This window comes from Cervus canadensis, chromosome 3, assembly GCF_019320065.1.
Source record: "Cervus canadensis isolate Bull #8, Minnesota chromosome 3, ASM1932006v1, whole genome shotgun sequence".
Lineage (NCBI taxonomy): Eukaryota > Metazoa > Chordata > Mammalia > Artiodactyla > Cervidae > Cervus > Cervus canadensis.
Window position 1 is genome coordinate 77,806,192 of NC_057388.1, and position 18,720 is coordinate 77,824,911.

Consider the following 18,720-nt stretch of genomic DNA (forward strand, 5'->3'; position numbering starts at 1 on the left):
GGTAAATCCAGGTTCTTGCTTTGGTAATGGTGTGTGGGAACGCTGTCAGTTGCAATAAGAGATGGTTTGAGGCAGGATGTTGCTAGTGTGGTCTGGGGTCTAGATAACTATAGAGACATACCATCCAGTGGAAATGTTATGGAGATTTTGGAAATGTGAATGTAGAGCTCAGCATGGAGATTGGCCCTAAAAATCACAAACTGGGTAGGTAGCCAGCTGTACTTACAGCTGAGTAAGAGGAAACCATTCTGAAAGTTATCATCCAGTTAAAGAGTGAGAAGAAAAAGACTGAGGGTCAGATTCTGGAGCACTAACTTATTTTGTTTTTAAAGTTTTTTAAATTATTTCTTTTAGTATCACTGTGGTGGTTTATCATATTTATTTATTTCTTTAGCCCCACAGCATGGGGGATCTTAGTTCCTCAATCAGGGGTCAAACCTACGCCTCCTGCATTGGAAGCATGGAGACTTAACCACTGGACCTCCAGGGAAGTCCCCTGTAGCGCTAATTTAAAGATTCAGGCAGTGGGAAGAAAAAACCAGAGGGATCTTAGAAGAATTAGGATGATTGGAGGAGAAGCCAAAGGAGAGAGGGTTTCCAGAAGGAAGGAGCGAGCAGCACAGAAAAGGCAGTGTGCAGCTACCACGACGTAGGGACAGAAGCAGGGCACTTTATTTGGTAATTATGAGCTCCCGGCGACCTTAATGCGGAGGGTCTAGGAGGGGGAGGCTCACTATGTATGAAGGAGTAAATTGGAGATAAAGAAGTAGAAATAAGCAAGGTAGACTCTTTCAAGAAACTTTGTGATGTAGAAGGGAGTTCATTTGGTAGATGGAGAAAGAACCAAAGTCCAGGAGATTTCTGCCAGTCATGTTTTGGTTGTTGGTATTAAAAAAAAAAAATCGTAGGGGGAAAGATCCAAAATAAGCAAAAGGGAATACTTAGTGGGGTGGCTCTAAGGGATGGGATCCACCATGTAGGGATGAGGGAGGGAAACCTTGGATGTGAGTCCTACAGCCTCTGCTGGTGAGACCAAGTCAAGTGTCACTAAGTTGGGCAGTGAAAGCTCTGCAGTCAGAGGCAGTGACGTGATGGCCTTGGTTTCTTCTTGGTGAGGAAGGATGAGGGATAAGGTTATGTGGTTGAGGGCACAGACAGGACTGCACTCGCAGTTGTGATCTAGGACTGTGCATCATAAGAAAGCTAAGAGGACCCTCAAGAAAGATTTTAAGAACGTGTAATAACAACAGAATGTATAAATGATTCCGTTGGTATCCAGGATGGATTAGACAAGCGTGGAAGGAAAGAAGGGCTAACCTGGAAGTGAGGAATGGTTAGAGGAATGAGGAGTCACATACTAATAAATGCCCTCAAAATGACAGGGTAGGAAATGGAATCTATCCCATTGGCAGATGGAGATGTATTCATTAATTAATAAGAATAGAAAATGTCTTTAGTTGAAGATTTGTGAAAGTATAGTTGTGTCAGTTTTTTTTAATGTGTAGAAATAATTCTGTACGTTGGCCTGGAAAAACAACACAGTGTGTTAATTGGTGATTACGTGGGTTTGGGGATAAGAAAATGAGGAGGCAGGGTCTTTGCAGGCTGGCGGCCATGTAAGGGAGCCCCGAAGATGAGCTTATGCTGAATGCAGCTATCAGCTTCTCAGAAAGCCATTGACAAATGAAATAAATGATGACAAGGGATGGGGCAGCCTTGGGGTTGTAGGAGATGGTGGAGAGCAGGTGATAACCGGGGGCCCAGGAACTGACTGACGGTGGAGGTAAAAGGGAAGGACCGGGACTCTGAGCTCCGGAACTCAGCTTGGGTCTGCAGCGCCATTGTCTTTCCCACTGATGGATTCCCACTCCAGACTATGAGGCTGCAGTGCAGCCCTCGTTCCACTTGGGAGGCATCCTGACAAGGAAATAATCTAGATTTCTTCTATGTAATGTCTTCAGTTACAAACGTTTGTGACATCTCGCTGCCTTGATTACCTTCATTGGCTGCCTCTAAAGAGGTGCGCCCACTCAGAGGGTCCCACTCAACCAGAAACGACAGCTGTTCACTCTCATCGTTTAGCTTTGACCTGACTTCGTAGAAGAGACCCTCTCACACCAGAGCAAAACTCGCTCCCCCTTGGTGCAAAATATTCCTTGAATAGATTACTGCCTACCTAGATACCAGGTTGATTTTTCGATCATGTTGCCTGTCATATATAAGGGGCTTTCATTCTGCTCTGCAGCCGTGACTCCTAACCAGTGACGTGTTGGCTCCCTCTTCCTTGCAGATCGTTGCTGTGCACCCGCATTTCGTGAGATCCAGCTGCAAGCAGTTTGTGACGGGAGGGAAGAAGGTAAATGCTGCATGTTGGTGTCACAGGCAGTCTTGGAGGGGTTCTGTTTGCTCTTCAGTTTATCTTTAGTATTTTTAATGTCTGACTCTTCATGTGGAGAAAATTTGAGAAAGCACAGTGTAGTGAAATAGTAAGACCATTACCTCTTGGGGGAGGTGTGGCCTCAGCGCTTGTCAGTGACATCCCTTTGGAACAGGTGCGGGCAAAAACAGATGTTACTCAAACTGCTAGCCTGTTGAAATATAGCCCTTCCACACACACACAAAGAGGTAGCATTTAAAAAGTAAGAGCAAGTAAACTAGTGTTTTTTTCCCCACTTGTCGATAATCTCTTGCAAGTCTTGAGAAAGTTTTAGAACAATCATGGCTCTTTTTTTAATTTTATGTTTTAATTTATTTTTATCGGAATATAATTGCTTTATAATGTCGTGTTAGTTTCTGCTGTACAACGAAGCGAATCAGCTGTTTTGTTGTTGTTTAGTCGCTAAGTCGTGTCCAGCTCTTTTGCAACTGCTTGGACTTTGCGTTTACATATATCCCCTCCCTCTCAAGCCTCCCTCTCCCCCACCCCCACCCCACCCCTCTAAGTCAACACCGAGCACTGAGCTGAGCTTGCCATGGCTCTTTTTGAGTGACATGTTCCTAGCATGTTTCATTATCTTAGTGCTATTTAAAACATGAGAAAGTAAAAAAGAATCATTTTATGCATTGACATGTTTGTAGATATAGCAGATTCTAAAATAAAAGACTCTTTCTGCTTATAGAAGAAGTTAAATTGTTTTTTCTATTTTTATTCACCAGTGATTTTTTATAATAAAATGTTCCCCCGGTCCTAGAACTCTGAACGTTGTTTTCTATCCGGTTCGGGGCTCAGTGGAGAGCAGGCTGTATGTGTTTATTTCTATAGCAAGGTATAGCTACGGAATAGATACTTCGAGGCTTAGCTACCAAATGGTTTTGAATGTTTTTGTGGTAGGTATCTGTCCTTTTCACTTGGACTGTTGCTTCACAGAATGAAAGGACTGCATACTAGTTGTTGGCATTTTTCAAGCACAGATTTTAGCTCCATGTAATGGTTAAGTGGCAGATCCTTTAGATTCCAACTGCATCTCAAGGCACAAAGCCAAGATTGCACCAGCTCTGATTTCTGTTTGAGAACCAGCTCCTTTCATGCCCTCCCCAGGACTTGTTGTTATCCTTAGGCTCTAGCAGCACTAACCTCACACAGAAATGTCTATGGGATTGTGCTCAGTTGCTCAGTCATGTCTGACACTTTGTGAACCCATTCACTGTAGTCCACCAGGCTCCTCTGTCCGTGGAATTTTCCAGGCAAGAAAACTGGAATAGTTTGGGATTTCCAACTCTGGGGAATCTTCTCAACCCAGGGATCCAATCCATGTCTCTTGTGTCTCCTGAATTGGCAAGTGGATTCTTTACCTTTGGGTAAAGGGTAGCTACTCTGGGAAGCATGTATGGAATTAATCAGTAGGAATTCCAGATTGAAGCTAACATTTTCTATTTTAGATCTGCAGCTGACTTACTGCTAGGAAAAAATAGCCACCTTACTTGTCTTTGTTGATTGCAGGAAAGAGTAGCTTCAAAATTCTTCTCGATAAAGTGTTGATATTTCTTCAGTAAACACTTTTCTAGTTAAAAAATTTAAGTGAGACAGAGCATAAATTCACATAGCTATAATTTAAACCCATGCGTTTTTATTTAAAACTCATTAGAGATGAAAAATGCCAAGTCACTAGGTTTTTTGTTTGTTTTTTAAGTGGCCTAAACCAACACAATTTCATTATCTCACAGTCAGAAATTTAAGAGTGGCTTTCCTGTATGGTCTGTTTTAGGGCCTGTCATGAGATTTCAGTCCAGATTTTGGCCAGGATCGCACTCATCTGAAGGCTTGACTGGGGTTGGAGATTCTGCTTCTAAACTGTCTGCTGCCTTCTTAATAGCAATCCCTCATAAAATTTTGATAACTTAAAATATTGATAAATCATTTTGGTGTAAGTATTTTCCAAGTGAGGATGCAGTTTGAGTTCTAGCTTTCCAATTCCAGAAGTTAGAGACTTTAGAGTTGTCCCCTATTTTTTCAAGGTATTGGTATGAAAGAACATATTAGAGATAATATGAATAATGTCCACATGGACTCAAACTTTTATGGTGGGAGTTTCTGTATAGATTTGTGTTCTTAATAATCACCTTGTTGGTATGGTTTAATAATTGCTTTTATACTGTGAAGGGTACCTATCATCTGATCTAATTTGCCAGAGTAGTTTTTGCTACATGAATGTCTTGTCAACTTGCAAGATGCCTAAGTTAACTGTGTCAATAACGTGTTCATCCTTCTACATAGCATTTGACATCTGTAGAAAGGACCAAGTGAATGTAACTCTTTGGGCCGAAACTTCTAGAGTAGTTGTAACTTTTTGGGCCAAAACTTGTTGAGCAAATGTATGGACAACGAAGTAGTCCAGAATCCAAGTGCAGGCAAGGTCACATGGGAAAAACTTGGGATTGATACCAAGATTACATTGTGATAAGTACTAAAGTAAGTAGAATTCACTGAATGCTCAACAGGCAAGAACATCAAAGATTTGGTTCATCTCTTTGGTTATCACTCTCTGCTTGACAGATTTTTCTGTGTTCAGTGTTCTAAGAGGGAGCATTCTCTTTTCTCCTGTTTTCCTATTCACGTCTCCAAAAATGCATGTGTAGACATTTCTTCCCAAGCACAAAAGATGCTTAATCATGTACATATAAAATAAAAACAGTTCAAGCTATCTGGTGAAAAACTTGATATTGTTGAGTTAGAATTTCTGATTTAAAATAGTTTAAAAGAAACACACACCAAAGGGTTAGTATGTTGTATAAAGGACTTAGGTTATTGAGCTTGATGAAAGTATATATGTGATATTCTGAAGTGAGGAATCATAGGATTTCACATGTCAATGTAAGTGATATTGTCATGTCTTTTTATTTTAATAGCTTTATTGATATATAATTTGCATGTCATAAAGGTCACCAGTTTAAAGAGTACAATTCAAAAACTTTCCTGGCAGTCCAGTGGATAAGACTCTGCGCTTCCACTACAGGGGCTACAGGTTCCATCCCCAGTTGGGGAACTAAGATCCTATATGCTGTGTGGCACAGCCAAAAAATAAAAAATGTACAACTCACTGGTTTTAATATGTATACAGAATTGTGCAACCATCACCATAATCCAATTTTAGAGCATTTTATCATCCCAGTAATGAAACCTTGTCCCCATTAACAGTCGCTCCCTAACCCCTTTTCCCTGCTTCCTAGCCCCAAGGAACTGCTAGTCTATTTCAATTCTTTATAAATTTGCCTATTCTGGATATTTCATGTAAATTCTGGATGGCTTCCCTGGAGGCTCATGTGGTAAAGAGTTTTCCTGCAATGCAAGAGACCTGGGTTTGAACCCTGGATTGGGAAGATCCTCTGGAGAAGGAAATGGCAACCCACTCCAGTATTCTTGCCTGGAGAATTCCATGGACAGAAGAGCCTGGCAGGCTATAGTGCATGGGGTCACAAATTCTGGATATTTCATGTAAATTCTGAATATTTCATGAAAATGGAATCATGAGTACATGCCTTTGTGTCTGATTTCTTTAATTAATTTTCTAGGTACATCCATGTTGTAGCCATGTATCAGTATTTCATTCCTTTTTATGGCCAAATTACCTTTCATCGTATGGGTATATCATATTTTATTTAGCTGTTTATCAGTTGATGGACATTTGGGTTGTTTCTATGTTTTGACTGTTGCACTTAATGGTACTGTGAACATTCATGTACAACTCTTTTATGGGGCTATGTATTTTAATGCCCTTTGGGTGTAGGATTGTTGGATCATCTAGTAACTCAGTGTAGAACACTGAAGAACTGTCCAGTCATTTTCCAAAGTGATTGCACCATTTACATTCTCACTAGCAGTATGTAAGGGTTTCACTTTCTCCACATTCTCACCCTCATTCATTTGTAGCTGTCTTTTTGATTATAGGCATCTGGTGTGTGGAAAGTGGTGATATCTCCTTGTTTTGATTTACATTTCCCTAATGCCTAAGGTTGTTGAGCATCTTTAGTGCTTGTTGGCCATTTGTCTATCTTTGGGGAAATGCCTATTCAGATTCTTTGTCCATTTTTCCATTGGGCTATTTGTCTTTTTTCTTTTTTTTTTTTTTTAAATTGTAAAATTTTTTTTTTATATATTCTGGATTCACATCTCTTGCCAGTATGTTATTTGCAAATATTTTCTCCCAGTCGTTGAGTTGTCTTTTCACTTTATTCCTGGTGTCATTGGAGGTACAGAAGTTTTTAATTTTGCTGAAGTGCCGTTTATCTGTTTTGTGTGGAATTTTGGTTTTCTGTGTGTGTGTGTGTGTGTGTGTGTGTATTTTGATGCTTGTGCTTTTGGTATTGTATCTATGACATCATTGCCAAATCTAAGGTCATTAAGATTTATGCTTGTGTTTTCTTCAAAGAGTTTTATCGTGTTAACTTTTAAATTTAGCTCTGGAATCTCCCTTGAGTTAATTTTTGTGTATGGTGTAAGGTAAGGGTCTGAATTCATTCTTTTGCATATGGATATCCAATTGTCCCAGCCCTCTTTGTTGCAAAGACTGTTCCTTTGCCATTGTCTTGGGCCCTTTGTCAAAAATCAGTTAGCCATAAATGTTCGAGTTTATTTCTGGAGTTTCAATTCTGTTGATTTGTGTATCTGTCCTTGTGCCAGTGCCATTTTTAGTTTTTAGAACCACTGATTACTTACGGGATGACAAACAAATTAACTCCTTTTAAAACATTTTGATTTTGAGTTCTTTACCTTTAAAAAGCCATTTTTATACCATCATTCAAAATTCTGCAAATAACAAATGCTGGAGAGGCTGTGGGAAAAAGTTGAACCCTCCTACCCTAATGGTGACAATGCAAATTGGTGCAGCCACTATGGAGAATAATATGTCTGTTCCTTAAAAAACAAAATAGAGTTACCATATGAGCCAGGGATCCCACTCCTGGGCATCTATCTGGAGAGAACTATAATTTGAAAAGATATATGTACCCCAGTGTCCATTGCAGCACTATTTTTTATACAGTAGCCAAGATATGGAAGCAATCTAAATGTCCATCAACAGGTGAATGGATAAAGAAGATGTGGTGTACACACACACACAGAGGAATATTATTCAGCCATAAAAATAATGAAATAATGCATTTGTAGCAGCAAGGATCGACCAGAGATTATCATACTAAGTGAAGTAAGCCAGACAAATATAATATTGCTTATATGTGGAATCTAAGAATATAATATGAATGAACTTATTTACAAAACATAAATAGACCCACATTCGTGGAAAACAATCTTATGATTACCAAAGGGGGAAAGGAGGGATAGATTAGGAGTTTGGGATTAACAGATACACACGGCTATATATAAAATAAACAACACACCAGCCCAGGTGGGATGCATGAGACAAGTGCTCGGGCCTGGTGCACTGGGAAGACCCAGAGGAATCGGGTGGAGAGGGAGGTGGGAGGGGGGATCGGGATGGGGAATACGTGTAAATCTATGGCTGATTCATATCAATATATGACAAAACCCACTGGAAAAAAATAAATAAAGGAAAAAAAATAAATAAAATAAACAACAAGGACCTACCATATAGCACAGGGAGTTCTACTCAACATTTTGTAATAACCTGTAAGGGAAAAGAATATGAAAAAGAACAGATAAATATATATATGTAACTGAATCACTTTGCTGTGCATCTATTTCAATAAAAAAGAATGAGAATAGAATTAAAGGGCATTACAGTTTTTCCTATTTATGTTAGAGGTTTAAGAAGCGTTAGTATGTAAATATGGCATGTATTCGAGCTTCCCAAGTGGTGCTAGTGGTAAAGAACTTCCCTGCCAATGCAGGAGATGTAAGAGAACCAGGTTCAATCCCTAGCTTGAGAAGATCTCCTGGAGAAGGGAATGGCAACTCATTCTAATATTCTTGCCTGGAGAATCGCATGGACAGGGGAGCCTGGAGGGCTACAGTTCATAGGGTCCCAAAGAGTTGGACATGACTGAGGGACTTAGCACATACATGCCCTCTATTCAGGAACTTGTAACATACAAGCTGTTGACTGATTTCTCTGAATTCATTAAAGTTTATTGTGTAAATGTGTATTTAGTGAATAGTAAAAACTAGTGTTTATTTAGTAAGTTATAGTGACTTCTTTGTATAGAGTTAAATAACTAGAGATTGCCAAAACGTACAGAAGCTTGGTGTGCTTTGCAGAAATCTCTGGAAAGATTTCTTCTTTCTGTATGTGTATGGTGTGCACTTTCGAAGATTGCCTGCACTACATGGTTTTGGGATTAATGTGTTTTGTCTGTTTTAAAATAGGTTTATTTAGTTGAGGTTATTTCAGGGAATATTTCTGATTTCATTAAGAAATGCACCTTTGATTTTAAAAACTAAGAGAAAGGCTCTTGGAAGGTGACATTAAGAAAGAGATAATATTGTGAAAAAAATTTCTTTTTAAGGTATTAGCAAATTTTTAGGGGGAGTCGATTTTTTTCTTATAGCCGAGTTAGGGCATTTTATACCTTTGTAAATGAGAAAAAAATCAAAATCTGCATTGGCCCAATCACAACTCTGATCATTCCAACTGCAATTTGTAGCCAGTGTTGTAAACTAAGCAGAACACGTCTGCAGAGTCCAGCATTTAGCAAATGGTGATAACCTTGCACTAGACCTCCCTGTTTAGAGTACATGGCAGATAATATGGTAGAAAAAGAGCAAGATGGATGTCCTACAGAGAGAATCTTGATGTCATTTCACAAGAAAATTTGATGAAGATTTTTAATTTAAGATTTTAGTTGATTTGATGGGAAAACTTAGTTACTGGGCGAGGGGTAAACATTTTTAAAAAAGTAATCAGAACATGCATTTCAGAATAGTTCTACAAACTAGTTATGAAGGGAAAAAAAAACCTGAAACTGCAGTTTGACACAGTTGTTGATATTTCCTTTTTAAGGTTCTAGCTTCTTAGGTCTTTGGAGATAGCTCCTTATCCACCTGGGACTGGAAAGAGGAGGCAATAGTTCTGTCTGGCATAAACTTTTATTTTAGATTTTCAAGGTAACTTCTTAGTAGTTGAATGCCATAGCTGGATTTATGGACTCCAGCGCTTGACACATGAGCATAAAAAGCTTATTCTAAATTCTGTTTTGTTTCCATGTTGAAAAAAGAAAAGAGAAAGCACATCTCGTAAGAGTGCCATTGGAGAGAACTTTCAAACATGTGAATCAATGGATTTTTTTTTAAGTGTAAACCTTGTGTAGCAAGAATTCTAATGCATGAGCATAGAAATGAGGTATGTCTTCTAGAAATAAGTCTGCCAGGCAGATCTTGTCTGGTTTGCTTGTTGGTTTTTTAATTGCTCAACTTTCTCTGTCAGTAGATAAACTTGAGCTCCCTATGACCTTTACCTTTGAACTCTGAAATACACTTCATAATAACTGATTCTCCTCCTTTGACAAATTATTAAATTGTCACACTGCTGTTTGCAGCGGAGTTCATCTTTAGAAACGAGGTAGTCAGCTGTTTGGCATTGCAGTGAACTAGAATGAGGGGACCTGGCCGCAGGGACAGCTTGCTTTGTAAGCTGGAAAGTGTCAGTCAGCAAACAAAGCAAGGACCTGCATGCATGAAATGAGAAAAAGCGCTTTACTATTCAGGGCTGAAGGCTCCTGGCAGATTTTACCTGAAGGGCAGAGGTAGAAGCATCAGCTAGCTTCTCAGTGTCCAACGTGATCAACAAACAACAAATTGCATGTTGGATTCTTTTTGGAAGAAGATGCAGTGGAGCAGTTTTTTGTAATAATGCGAAACTTTTTAAAATTCCCATAGCCCAGCAAACTCCTATGACCATTAAATGTGAAATGTAGTTAGCTGTAGTTAGTTGTTAGTCACTCAGTCATGTCTGACTCTTCACACCCCTTGGACTGTAGCCCACCAGGTTCCTCTGTCCATGGAATTCTCCAGGCAAGAATACTGGAGTGGGTTGCCCTTCCCTTCTCTAGGGGGATCTTCCCGACCCAGGGATTGAGCCCAGGTCTCCTGCATTGCAGATGGATTCTTTACCAGCTGAGCCACAAGGGAAGCCCAAGAACACTGAAGTGAGTAGCCTATCCCTTCTCCAGGGGATCTTCCTGACCCAGGGACTGAAACCCAGGTCTCCCACATTGCAGGTGGATTCTTTACCATCTGAGCCACAAGGGAAGAGTGCTTCCTTATATATTTGCTTGTCTCCTGGTCAGATGGAAACTGGGGTTCTTGGGGTCATAAAAGATCTTTTTTAATTTTTAAAAAATTTATTGAAGTATTGAAGTTGATTTGCAATGTGTTAATTTCTGCTCTACAACAAAGTGACTCCGTTATATGTATTCTTTTTCATTATGGTTTATCAACAGGATATTGAGTATAGTTTCCTGTACTGTACAGTAAGACCTTGTTTATCCTGAAAAAGTCTTGACGTCAGTTACACCACCCAGTCTGCTGACCAGTGGATCTAGAGAATGATACTTCTGCAGGCATTTAGATGCTTGATCTTAAGCAGTTTTCCACATGCAGACTTTTCTCACACATCACTTCTCAGGCAACCACCAAATTTATGTCCAAGTGGTTGCACATAGAACCATTGTAAATAAACACCTTCATCTCTTCTAGGCATGGTGTTATAAATTGTGGTTCCATTTCTAGAAATTCATCTCATGCTGTAAGCATGCCAAAATTGATTAAAAACTACCAACTAATAGGAAGTAAAACACAGTGTAACCTTTACAAATATTTCTTAGGTATGTAAAACCCAAGTTGCAAATAGCTATATTGTAAAAGTATATTTTGGTGGGTTTTTCTCTATGTACTGAACTGGCTGAAGTTAAAATTTTAAATCCAGGGCTTAAAAATAGAAATCACTTTCAATATCAGTGACAGATGTTTTTCCTTGCTTTCAAAATTAAGTTCATCCATCTCAAACATTAGTTGCTTTTTTGATGTCAGTATGTAGAGCTCCCAACATCCTGGAGATGGATCCGTGGCAACCGCATTTTCTTCAGTCGTCCTCCTTGTTTCATAGCCATCAAAAACCTGGTGAGAACAGAAGCCTTTTTTTCTTTAATGAGTTCAGGTAACTTTTCCGTGTGTAATATTTCCGTATTGTTTGCAGCCCTTCCCTGGATTCTGATGTTAAGCTTACCATCTGTCTTCCTAGAGTAATCAAACCATCCTTTGCTCCTTACTGAAAATATCTTCCTTTGCATGTTGAGAATGCTGTGGTTGTTCTTTAGTATTTGGAGTAGTTATTGCCTGTGCAAAATTACTGTTGTAATTACTGATTTTTCAAGCCTTTGTCGTTAAGCATTTGGGGATCCCCCCCCCCATTATAAGTTAGTTTGTTTCCTTTTAGTTTTCTGATTCATTTTCAGCCAATATTCCTCTTTGCTGTTTGTGACAGTGCAGATTTGAACCCACTCAAAGTCTGATGGTAGTGTATGTGATAGTGAATAGCCGTGTCAGTGCCGTGCAGCCCTAGATCTCCAGGAACACACTTGCAGGGTGTGAGGGAGAGGGTGTGTTAGAAGGAGGGTGTTACAGGATTTGGGCTGTTGATGAGAGGTGGTGTGGGGAGGCTTTAAAGAAGTAGGAGTTTGCGCTGGGTCAGGTGCTGTCGGAAGCAAGAGATTTTCCACCACTGGGTATCTTAATACATCATATCCAGAGGAGGAAAGATAAAATCAAGGCTAAAGACGTTGATAAAGAAGCAGTCTTTCCTTTTAGCCAGGATAGGGAGATGTTTGGTCATTTATGTGGCTTGGGAAATGTTAATATTTTGTCCATGTTCAGAGGTGATTATGGAGTGGTCCTGTTTTTCTCCTCATCCTATGGTCACAGGGCCTTGTCTTATGTCGGTGTTCTGTGAAATTGTTTATATTTACCCGGAGAACACCAAGACCCTGCTCTGAATGGCAGACGAACTCCTGCATTCCAGCTTTTTTCTTTCTTCATTGTGACAAATAAAATGCCCAACATTTGCTAGATGGCTTATTGAGGTACTTTATGAAAATAATACATACTATTTGATTTCCCTTTCTGGTAGAAATATAACTGTATGATGTAGCAATTTCATGGAAAGCTAAATACCAAATTATTAACAATATTAATATTATTAACATGTTATTAACAATATCTGAGCAAGATTATTAGTGTTTTTTCTGGCCTTCATTGGCATTTATTTTCTGCTTTTTTTTTTTTTGTAGAAACCATGCCTTTTATAATAATAAAAAGCAATAATAAAAGAATGTATAAAGTAATCTCAACTATTTTGGCTCTCTTTTCAACTTAGCATTCTAAATCATATGAAATTCCCTACATTATTGAAGTCTAATCTTAGCTCAGATGTTCTTTAATGATTATGTAATTTTCCATCCTGCAGGTCAATTTAATTTTCTTAATCGGTCTCATATTATTGGACCATTAGGTTGTATCCAGTTTGGGGTTATCATAAATCATGCTGTATTGAAGTTAGAAATCTTTGGGTATGAACTTCTGTTTGTGCTGCTGAATGTTTTCCTAGCTCTGATTCTTAGGATTAGAATTACTGAGTCAAAGATTCCGAGTATCTTTTAGGCTCTTGATACATATTGCCAAGTAAAGGTACATTCTAGAAAACATACTGATTTATACCAGCTGTGTGTTTTAGAGGAGCCATTTTACCGTATCAACTTGCCAATTTGATATACATAGAAAGAGACTCCATTGTTCTATTTTGTAAATTCCTTGAATTATTAGTGATTTTGAGCATTTTTATTTACTAGTCACTTATATCCCTTCCTTTGTGATTTCTCTGGTTGTATTCTTTGCTCGGGGCAGCTTTTAATATTACCATAGAAGCCAGGACAATGACGACTGTCCATTTGATATTTATTGTCAGTTTGAGCGCAAATTATTGCTGCTTACTGAATAGCCTGCAGCCTTTTGTCCAATTTTAGCTAAACCTGGAATAATTATTCTTGTTCTAGGGAGGCATTATATAGGAGTCATAATGAGACTTTCGAGTAGATGCTGAACTGTGTACAAAGAAGATGAGTATATTCTACTCCACAGATGTGTCTGCCCCTAGACTGTCTGTCCTGCTGCTTCCTTGAAAGCTCTTAAAAACACGCCAGCATGCCCAGTTAAAGGCAGGTTCATTTGATTTGGTTTCTGCTGTAGGCAGTGTCCTGATCTTTACTTTTTCCCCTTTTGCTTCATTTTTTTTTCCATTGAAGTATATAGTTGATTTGTTGTTGTTGTTGTTGTTTAGTTGCTAAGTTGTGTCAACTTTTTGCCACCCCACGGACTGTAGCCCACCAGGCTCCTCTGTGCATGGGCTTTCCGGGCAAGAATACTGGAAGGGGTTGCCATTTCCTTCTCCAGGGGATCTTCCCAGGAGGAGCCACAGGAGCTAGGATTTGATCCCTGGGTCAGGAAGATCCCCTAGAGGAGGGCATGGCAACCCACTCCAGTATTCTTGCCTGGAGAATCTCATGGACAGAGGAGCCTGAGAGACTACAGTCCATGGGGTCGCAAAGAGTCAGATATGACTGAGCAGCCGAGCACACATAGCTTGCATCGTTGATTTACAGTATTATGTTAGTTTCAGATGTACAGCACAGTGATTCCATTAAATATCTGTGTGTATACATATGTGTGTTTGTGTATATATATATATATTCCATTTCAAATTCTTTTCCATTATAGATTATTGCAAAATATTGAGTATACTTTGCTGTGCTATATGGTAGGTCCTTGTTGGTTCCTTTTTGCTTTGATTTGAATTGAGTGAAGCACTTGTTCACATCCATAAACCTGTGTGTTCTTGTGACTCTTCCTGTTACTCAAGATTTAGCAGTTTTGTATTTTTCATAACCTCACTGTGCAAAGATCTCCTCCTGAGTCATCTCTGATTGAGCTTATGTGTAGTTGAAATTAGAGATATTTGTTCATCACACGGAATGTTCATTCAAGTTGCATCACCCAGTAGATATTTATTCTACTGGGGAAGGGGTCCAACCTTGAACCCAGTCCCAGGAAATAGATCCTCAGGCAGCTGCAAACTGAAAAACAAACTCAAGGTTTTTGATTTGAACAGCCAGCTCTGTTAAGTCTTCAGGATCCATGTGGAAGGCTGTTTGTGTGTTTTAGTAGAAAAATTACTTTTTAAATGCCTCGTTCATTTCTGGAATCCCATTTGCAGTTGTGAGTTGCATGTGCAGCAATGGCAGGTTGCTAGTTTGAATAGGAATCTTCCTCACATGCTTGCTACAATTGATTGCTAAACCCGTATAGGTGGGCGGGTAGACATAGATCTGTATCTCTGTCCTTGCTAGGTTTTTGTTTTGTTTTAATACAAAGGAACTGCTCCTCAGTGGCACCTCTTGTGTTTAACTTCTTTGGTTCACACTGAATTCATAGCTTGGTTTTCTTGGCTACTAATTTGACTGTTACTTTATGTTGATATGATGTTTTTTTTAAATTTCAAAGCATATTTCTGGTACATAATTTACACAGGATTAATTAAGTTCAAGAATTTGTCAAAAACCTGTGTAGCTTTTCAGTTGTGCTTATTCAGATACTGCCTAGAAGCAGATGGCCTGTCACACGGGCTCTGGAAGTCCACCTGTGTACAGAGACTTTGGTAGCAGTATCTGTCCTGTGTTGAACGGCTTTTAATCAGGTTAACCCACTCTTCAGGAAAGGAGAGGGATGGACTAGAACTTGTGCAGAAAATAACCACCGAATTTAAAGCAGTCATATATTTAGGAAATCCCTATTTTCTTCTTACATGATTTGAGTTTTTTCTCAGTGATGGTCAGGAAGGCTGTGTGTTTTAAACTTCGGTACTGAGCCAAAGCAGGAAGCAGTACACAGGTGTTCTCTGCTCTTCAGGCTGCTGCTTCTTGGTCATTTCTGTCTCCATCAAGATTCAAGACTCCTGTCTGCTGCCAGCCACCACCCCAAGTCTTCTCCATGCTCACCAATTTTTTTCTCACTTGCCTTCTTGACTTCAGTTTTATCCCTAATCTCTTCCAATCTTGGATTTAAAAATCCTTCTGTGGCAAGCCCTCCTCATCATTATACCCTTTGTTTTTACTGGGACAGTAAAATATTTGGCATATTCTAATTTGCTGGATTTCATTTTGCTCTATTTCTCTGTCATCTTGAGCTCCGGTATCTTCTCTGATGAAGCATTTATCTCTTGTGGAGTCTGTTTTCTCCAAGCCTCTCTGTCCTTTCTGGAGAAAATACCTTCACCCATGGGCTCAGACCCCAGCCTCAGCAGGCAGTGTTGCTGGTATTAGGTAGCCCAAATGACTCAAATGATTTATATACTTGGAAGAGCACAAGATGATTAAAAAAGGTCCAATCATACTCCTTTTCCTCCACCAGGGAAGAATGGGTGATGGGTAATGATGGGTGTTAGGCTACCAGAATCGGCAGCTTTATTACAGCCCCATAGGAATCCCAGCCTGTGTGTGGGAGATTCTGGGATGTGGTATAAGAAAGTACTAGATAGATTTATCAGCACAGAACATAGGAGAATAAAGTATATTGCTGAGGATGTGAGGGCTCCTATTGAAATATAAGTACCAAGAGTGCTGACTGCCAGAATGTGGATTTATGGGAAATAAAGCCCTAAAATACTTTCTCCAACAAAAAAATAGACCTCTTGGAAACAGTTTTTCCTCTCTCTGTACTTAGCTCCCATTGAGCTTAAATTGCTCTCAGTATTGTGATAATGACAATTCAATATTACAGGATGTGGAAGATGAACCAAATAAATTAACCAGCTGCTTTTAAGGCTAGTTCCCTCAATGGCTTCCCCTCTAAAATGCTTTGTAGAAGATTCGTGCTCAGTAGGTCTCTAGGCAGTTTTATGGCTGGAAGAAAGAAATGGATTTTATTAAATGTCAGTGAAATACAAGCAGGTAGTTTTGTGGTAGTTAAATTAGCATAGAGTGTGTGTAAGAAAAGCAGCTTATCATGCCTTAAATCGCCGAAACAGAACTTTCCTTGGCCTTCCTGCCAGATGATGCGTTTCTGCCTGAAATTCCCATAGATTAGGATAGAAAAATCCTAACCCCTCCTATCTGAAACTACAAAAATGTTATCCATCAAATGCTGCATGTACAGCATCATTTTATTTGGAGCGTTTCAAAGGACAGTAATGGCAATAATTTTGTAATTTCTAGCTGACATTTAAGATTTTATACTATGTGTGGACTGGGAGATAGGACTCATGAGTAAAGGGTTGAGTGAATTGGGAATTTGGGATTGACATGCACACACTGCTCTATTGATAGATAAATACATAACCAATAAAACAGATAACCAACCAGGACCTACTGTGTAGCACAGGGAATGCTGCTCGATATTCTGTAATAATCTAAATGGGAAAAGAATCTGAAAAAGAAAAACAGATAAAAAAAAGAAAAAAGAAAAACAGATAGATGTGTATGTATAGTTGAATCACTTTGCTGACACTAATGCAGCATTGTTAATCAACTGTGCTTTAATGGACAATAAAAGCATTTTTAAAAGAATTGAGTGGAGTGCAGAGGGAAGACAGAAAGAAACACTTCATGGGATCAAGCCGGTAACATAGAGGAGAAGGGCAGGCCGGGTGGGGGGAGGACAGAAGTGGGTACTGTGACGTTCCAGAGAGCTTTGTGCACACGGACAAACCCGTTCCAGGACATCACTGCTCAGACCTAAGGGGAGACCAGCGGACATCCTTGGAACCAAGGAGCCGCACTAACCTAAACCAAACAGAGAAGGTCTCGCCTTACCGTCCGTAGGGTCTCAAAGAGTCAGACATGACCGAGCACAGCACAGCACCTTCGCAGGACTTTTCAAATTGATGACAAGTTGTGCACAAGTTATATCCTCTGACACTGAGCAACAGGAAAGAGATCAGCGTTTCAGGAGTAGGACGTGGCGTCAGGTACAGGAGCCCTTTCTCAAGGAGTGTGCTGATTATTCCTTGGATGAATCAGTCCCAGGGCCCTTTCCCTTAGATGTGTGAGTGAGGGCAGATGCCTCTGTGTCTGAAATAGGGGACAGACATTGCTAACTAAAGACGGGCCAAGTGACTAGAGGATTTGGAAATTACACAGCTCCTCCCATAGCAAATCCATTGTATTTTTGGACAACGAAAGAAGGAATGACTTTTAGACCCAGGAAAGCCTACTCAGTATCTAATATTTGTTATTCCTTGTGTGTCTAGCAAAGCATCTCTAAGATTTGGTTTCTTTCCCTGATACATTTGGGGAGATGAGAAGTAAATACGTTATTCTCAGTGAACTAGATATACTGTCGCACCCATGATCCCATGACTCAGAACCAGTGTTTGACTTAACAAAAGAATTCTCCAAAATAATGATCTTCTCTAACATATTTAAGGCTATTTGTTTAGTGATCATCTCTTAATTTTCAAATGTAAAGTGATGAAACTACCACTATTTGAAAGACATGAGAAAAATAATATGACTTGTGTCTAAAAGTGTAGTGGAAATGAGTTAAAACTTAACTGGTTTACAGAAGCTAGGACATTAGCTAACCACCCGCCACCTGCTGTTTTTGAGCATTCATCAGTGAGTCAGTGACATCAGATAGGTACCACTGATGCCGTATTATAAAAAAAAACTTTAAGGGACCAGCGTCTTTGCTCCTGTGATTCGTGTCAGGGCAGGGTAGACAAGGTTTAATGTAACAGGACTCTGGAAATTCAGACTGAATTCAACATTCTCTCCTTTCCTCCCTCTGCTGGAAGTTTTCCTTGGAGCCAGAGCAGGAGACAAAGGGAGCCCGGGGCCCAGCAGCCTCAGCTTCCTCCCATTGCAGAAATCACACTGACCACAGCAGAAAGGATGGAGTGGAGTGACCTTGGCTTGGGTGGGAATTGCAGCAAGATTTTATTAAGAGTTTTCTGAAAGAAGTTAGTGTTTTATTTAAAAATTAGATACCATTTATGTGAATCCTCACCCATAGATAGGGGACCACAAATAGTCTTTTCACTCAGTTCCAGTGAATTTTTTGTTTTATTTCAAATTTTCCCCTAAATTATCTTGACTGTTAAAATTAGAGGATTGACTTTCATCCCCATATCTATTAATGTTATAAAGAATAATTCACATGTGCTATGTAGAATAATTATTAAAGAGGAATAATACAAAATCACTTGTCCTCTCTTTCTGGAGTGATGATCGCTTTGTCTTTCAGGTTTTATATGTGGATACACA

General features: G+C 39.4%; 1 protein-coding gene across 2 annotated transcripts in view; it reads left to right on the forward strand.

The window, feature by feature from the left end:
• VPS41 (VPS41 subunit of HOPS complex) overlaps positions 1-18,720 on the forward strand; it is a 409,984-nt gene that overhangs the window by 312,322 nt on the left and 78,942 nt on the right. For both annotated transcript variants that reach the window (XM_043463545.1, XM_043463546.1), the window contains one exon: positions 2,291-2,356. In XM_043463545.1, coding sequence (XP_043319480.1) covers positions 2,291-2,356 — 66 coding nt within the window. The remainder of the gene's footprint in view (positions 1-2,290; positions 2,357-18,720) is intronic.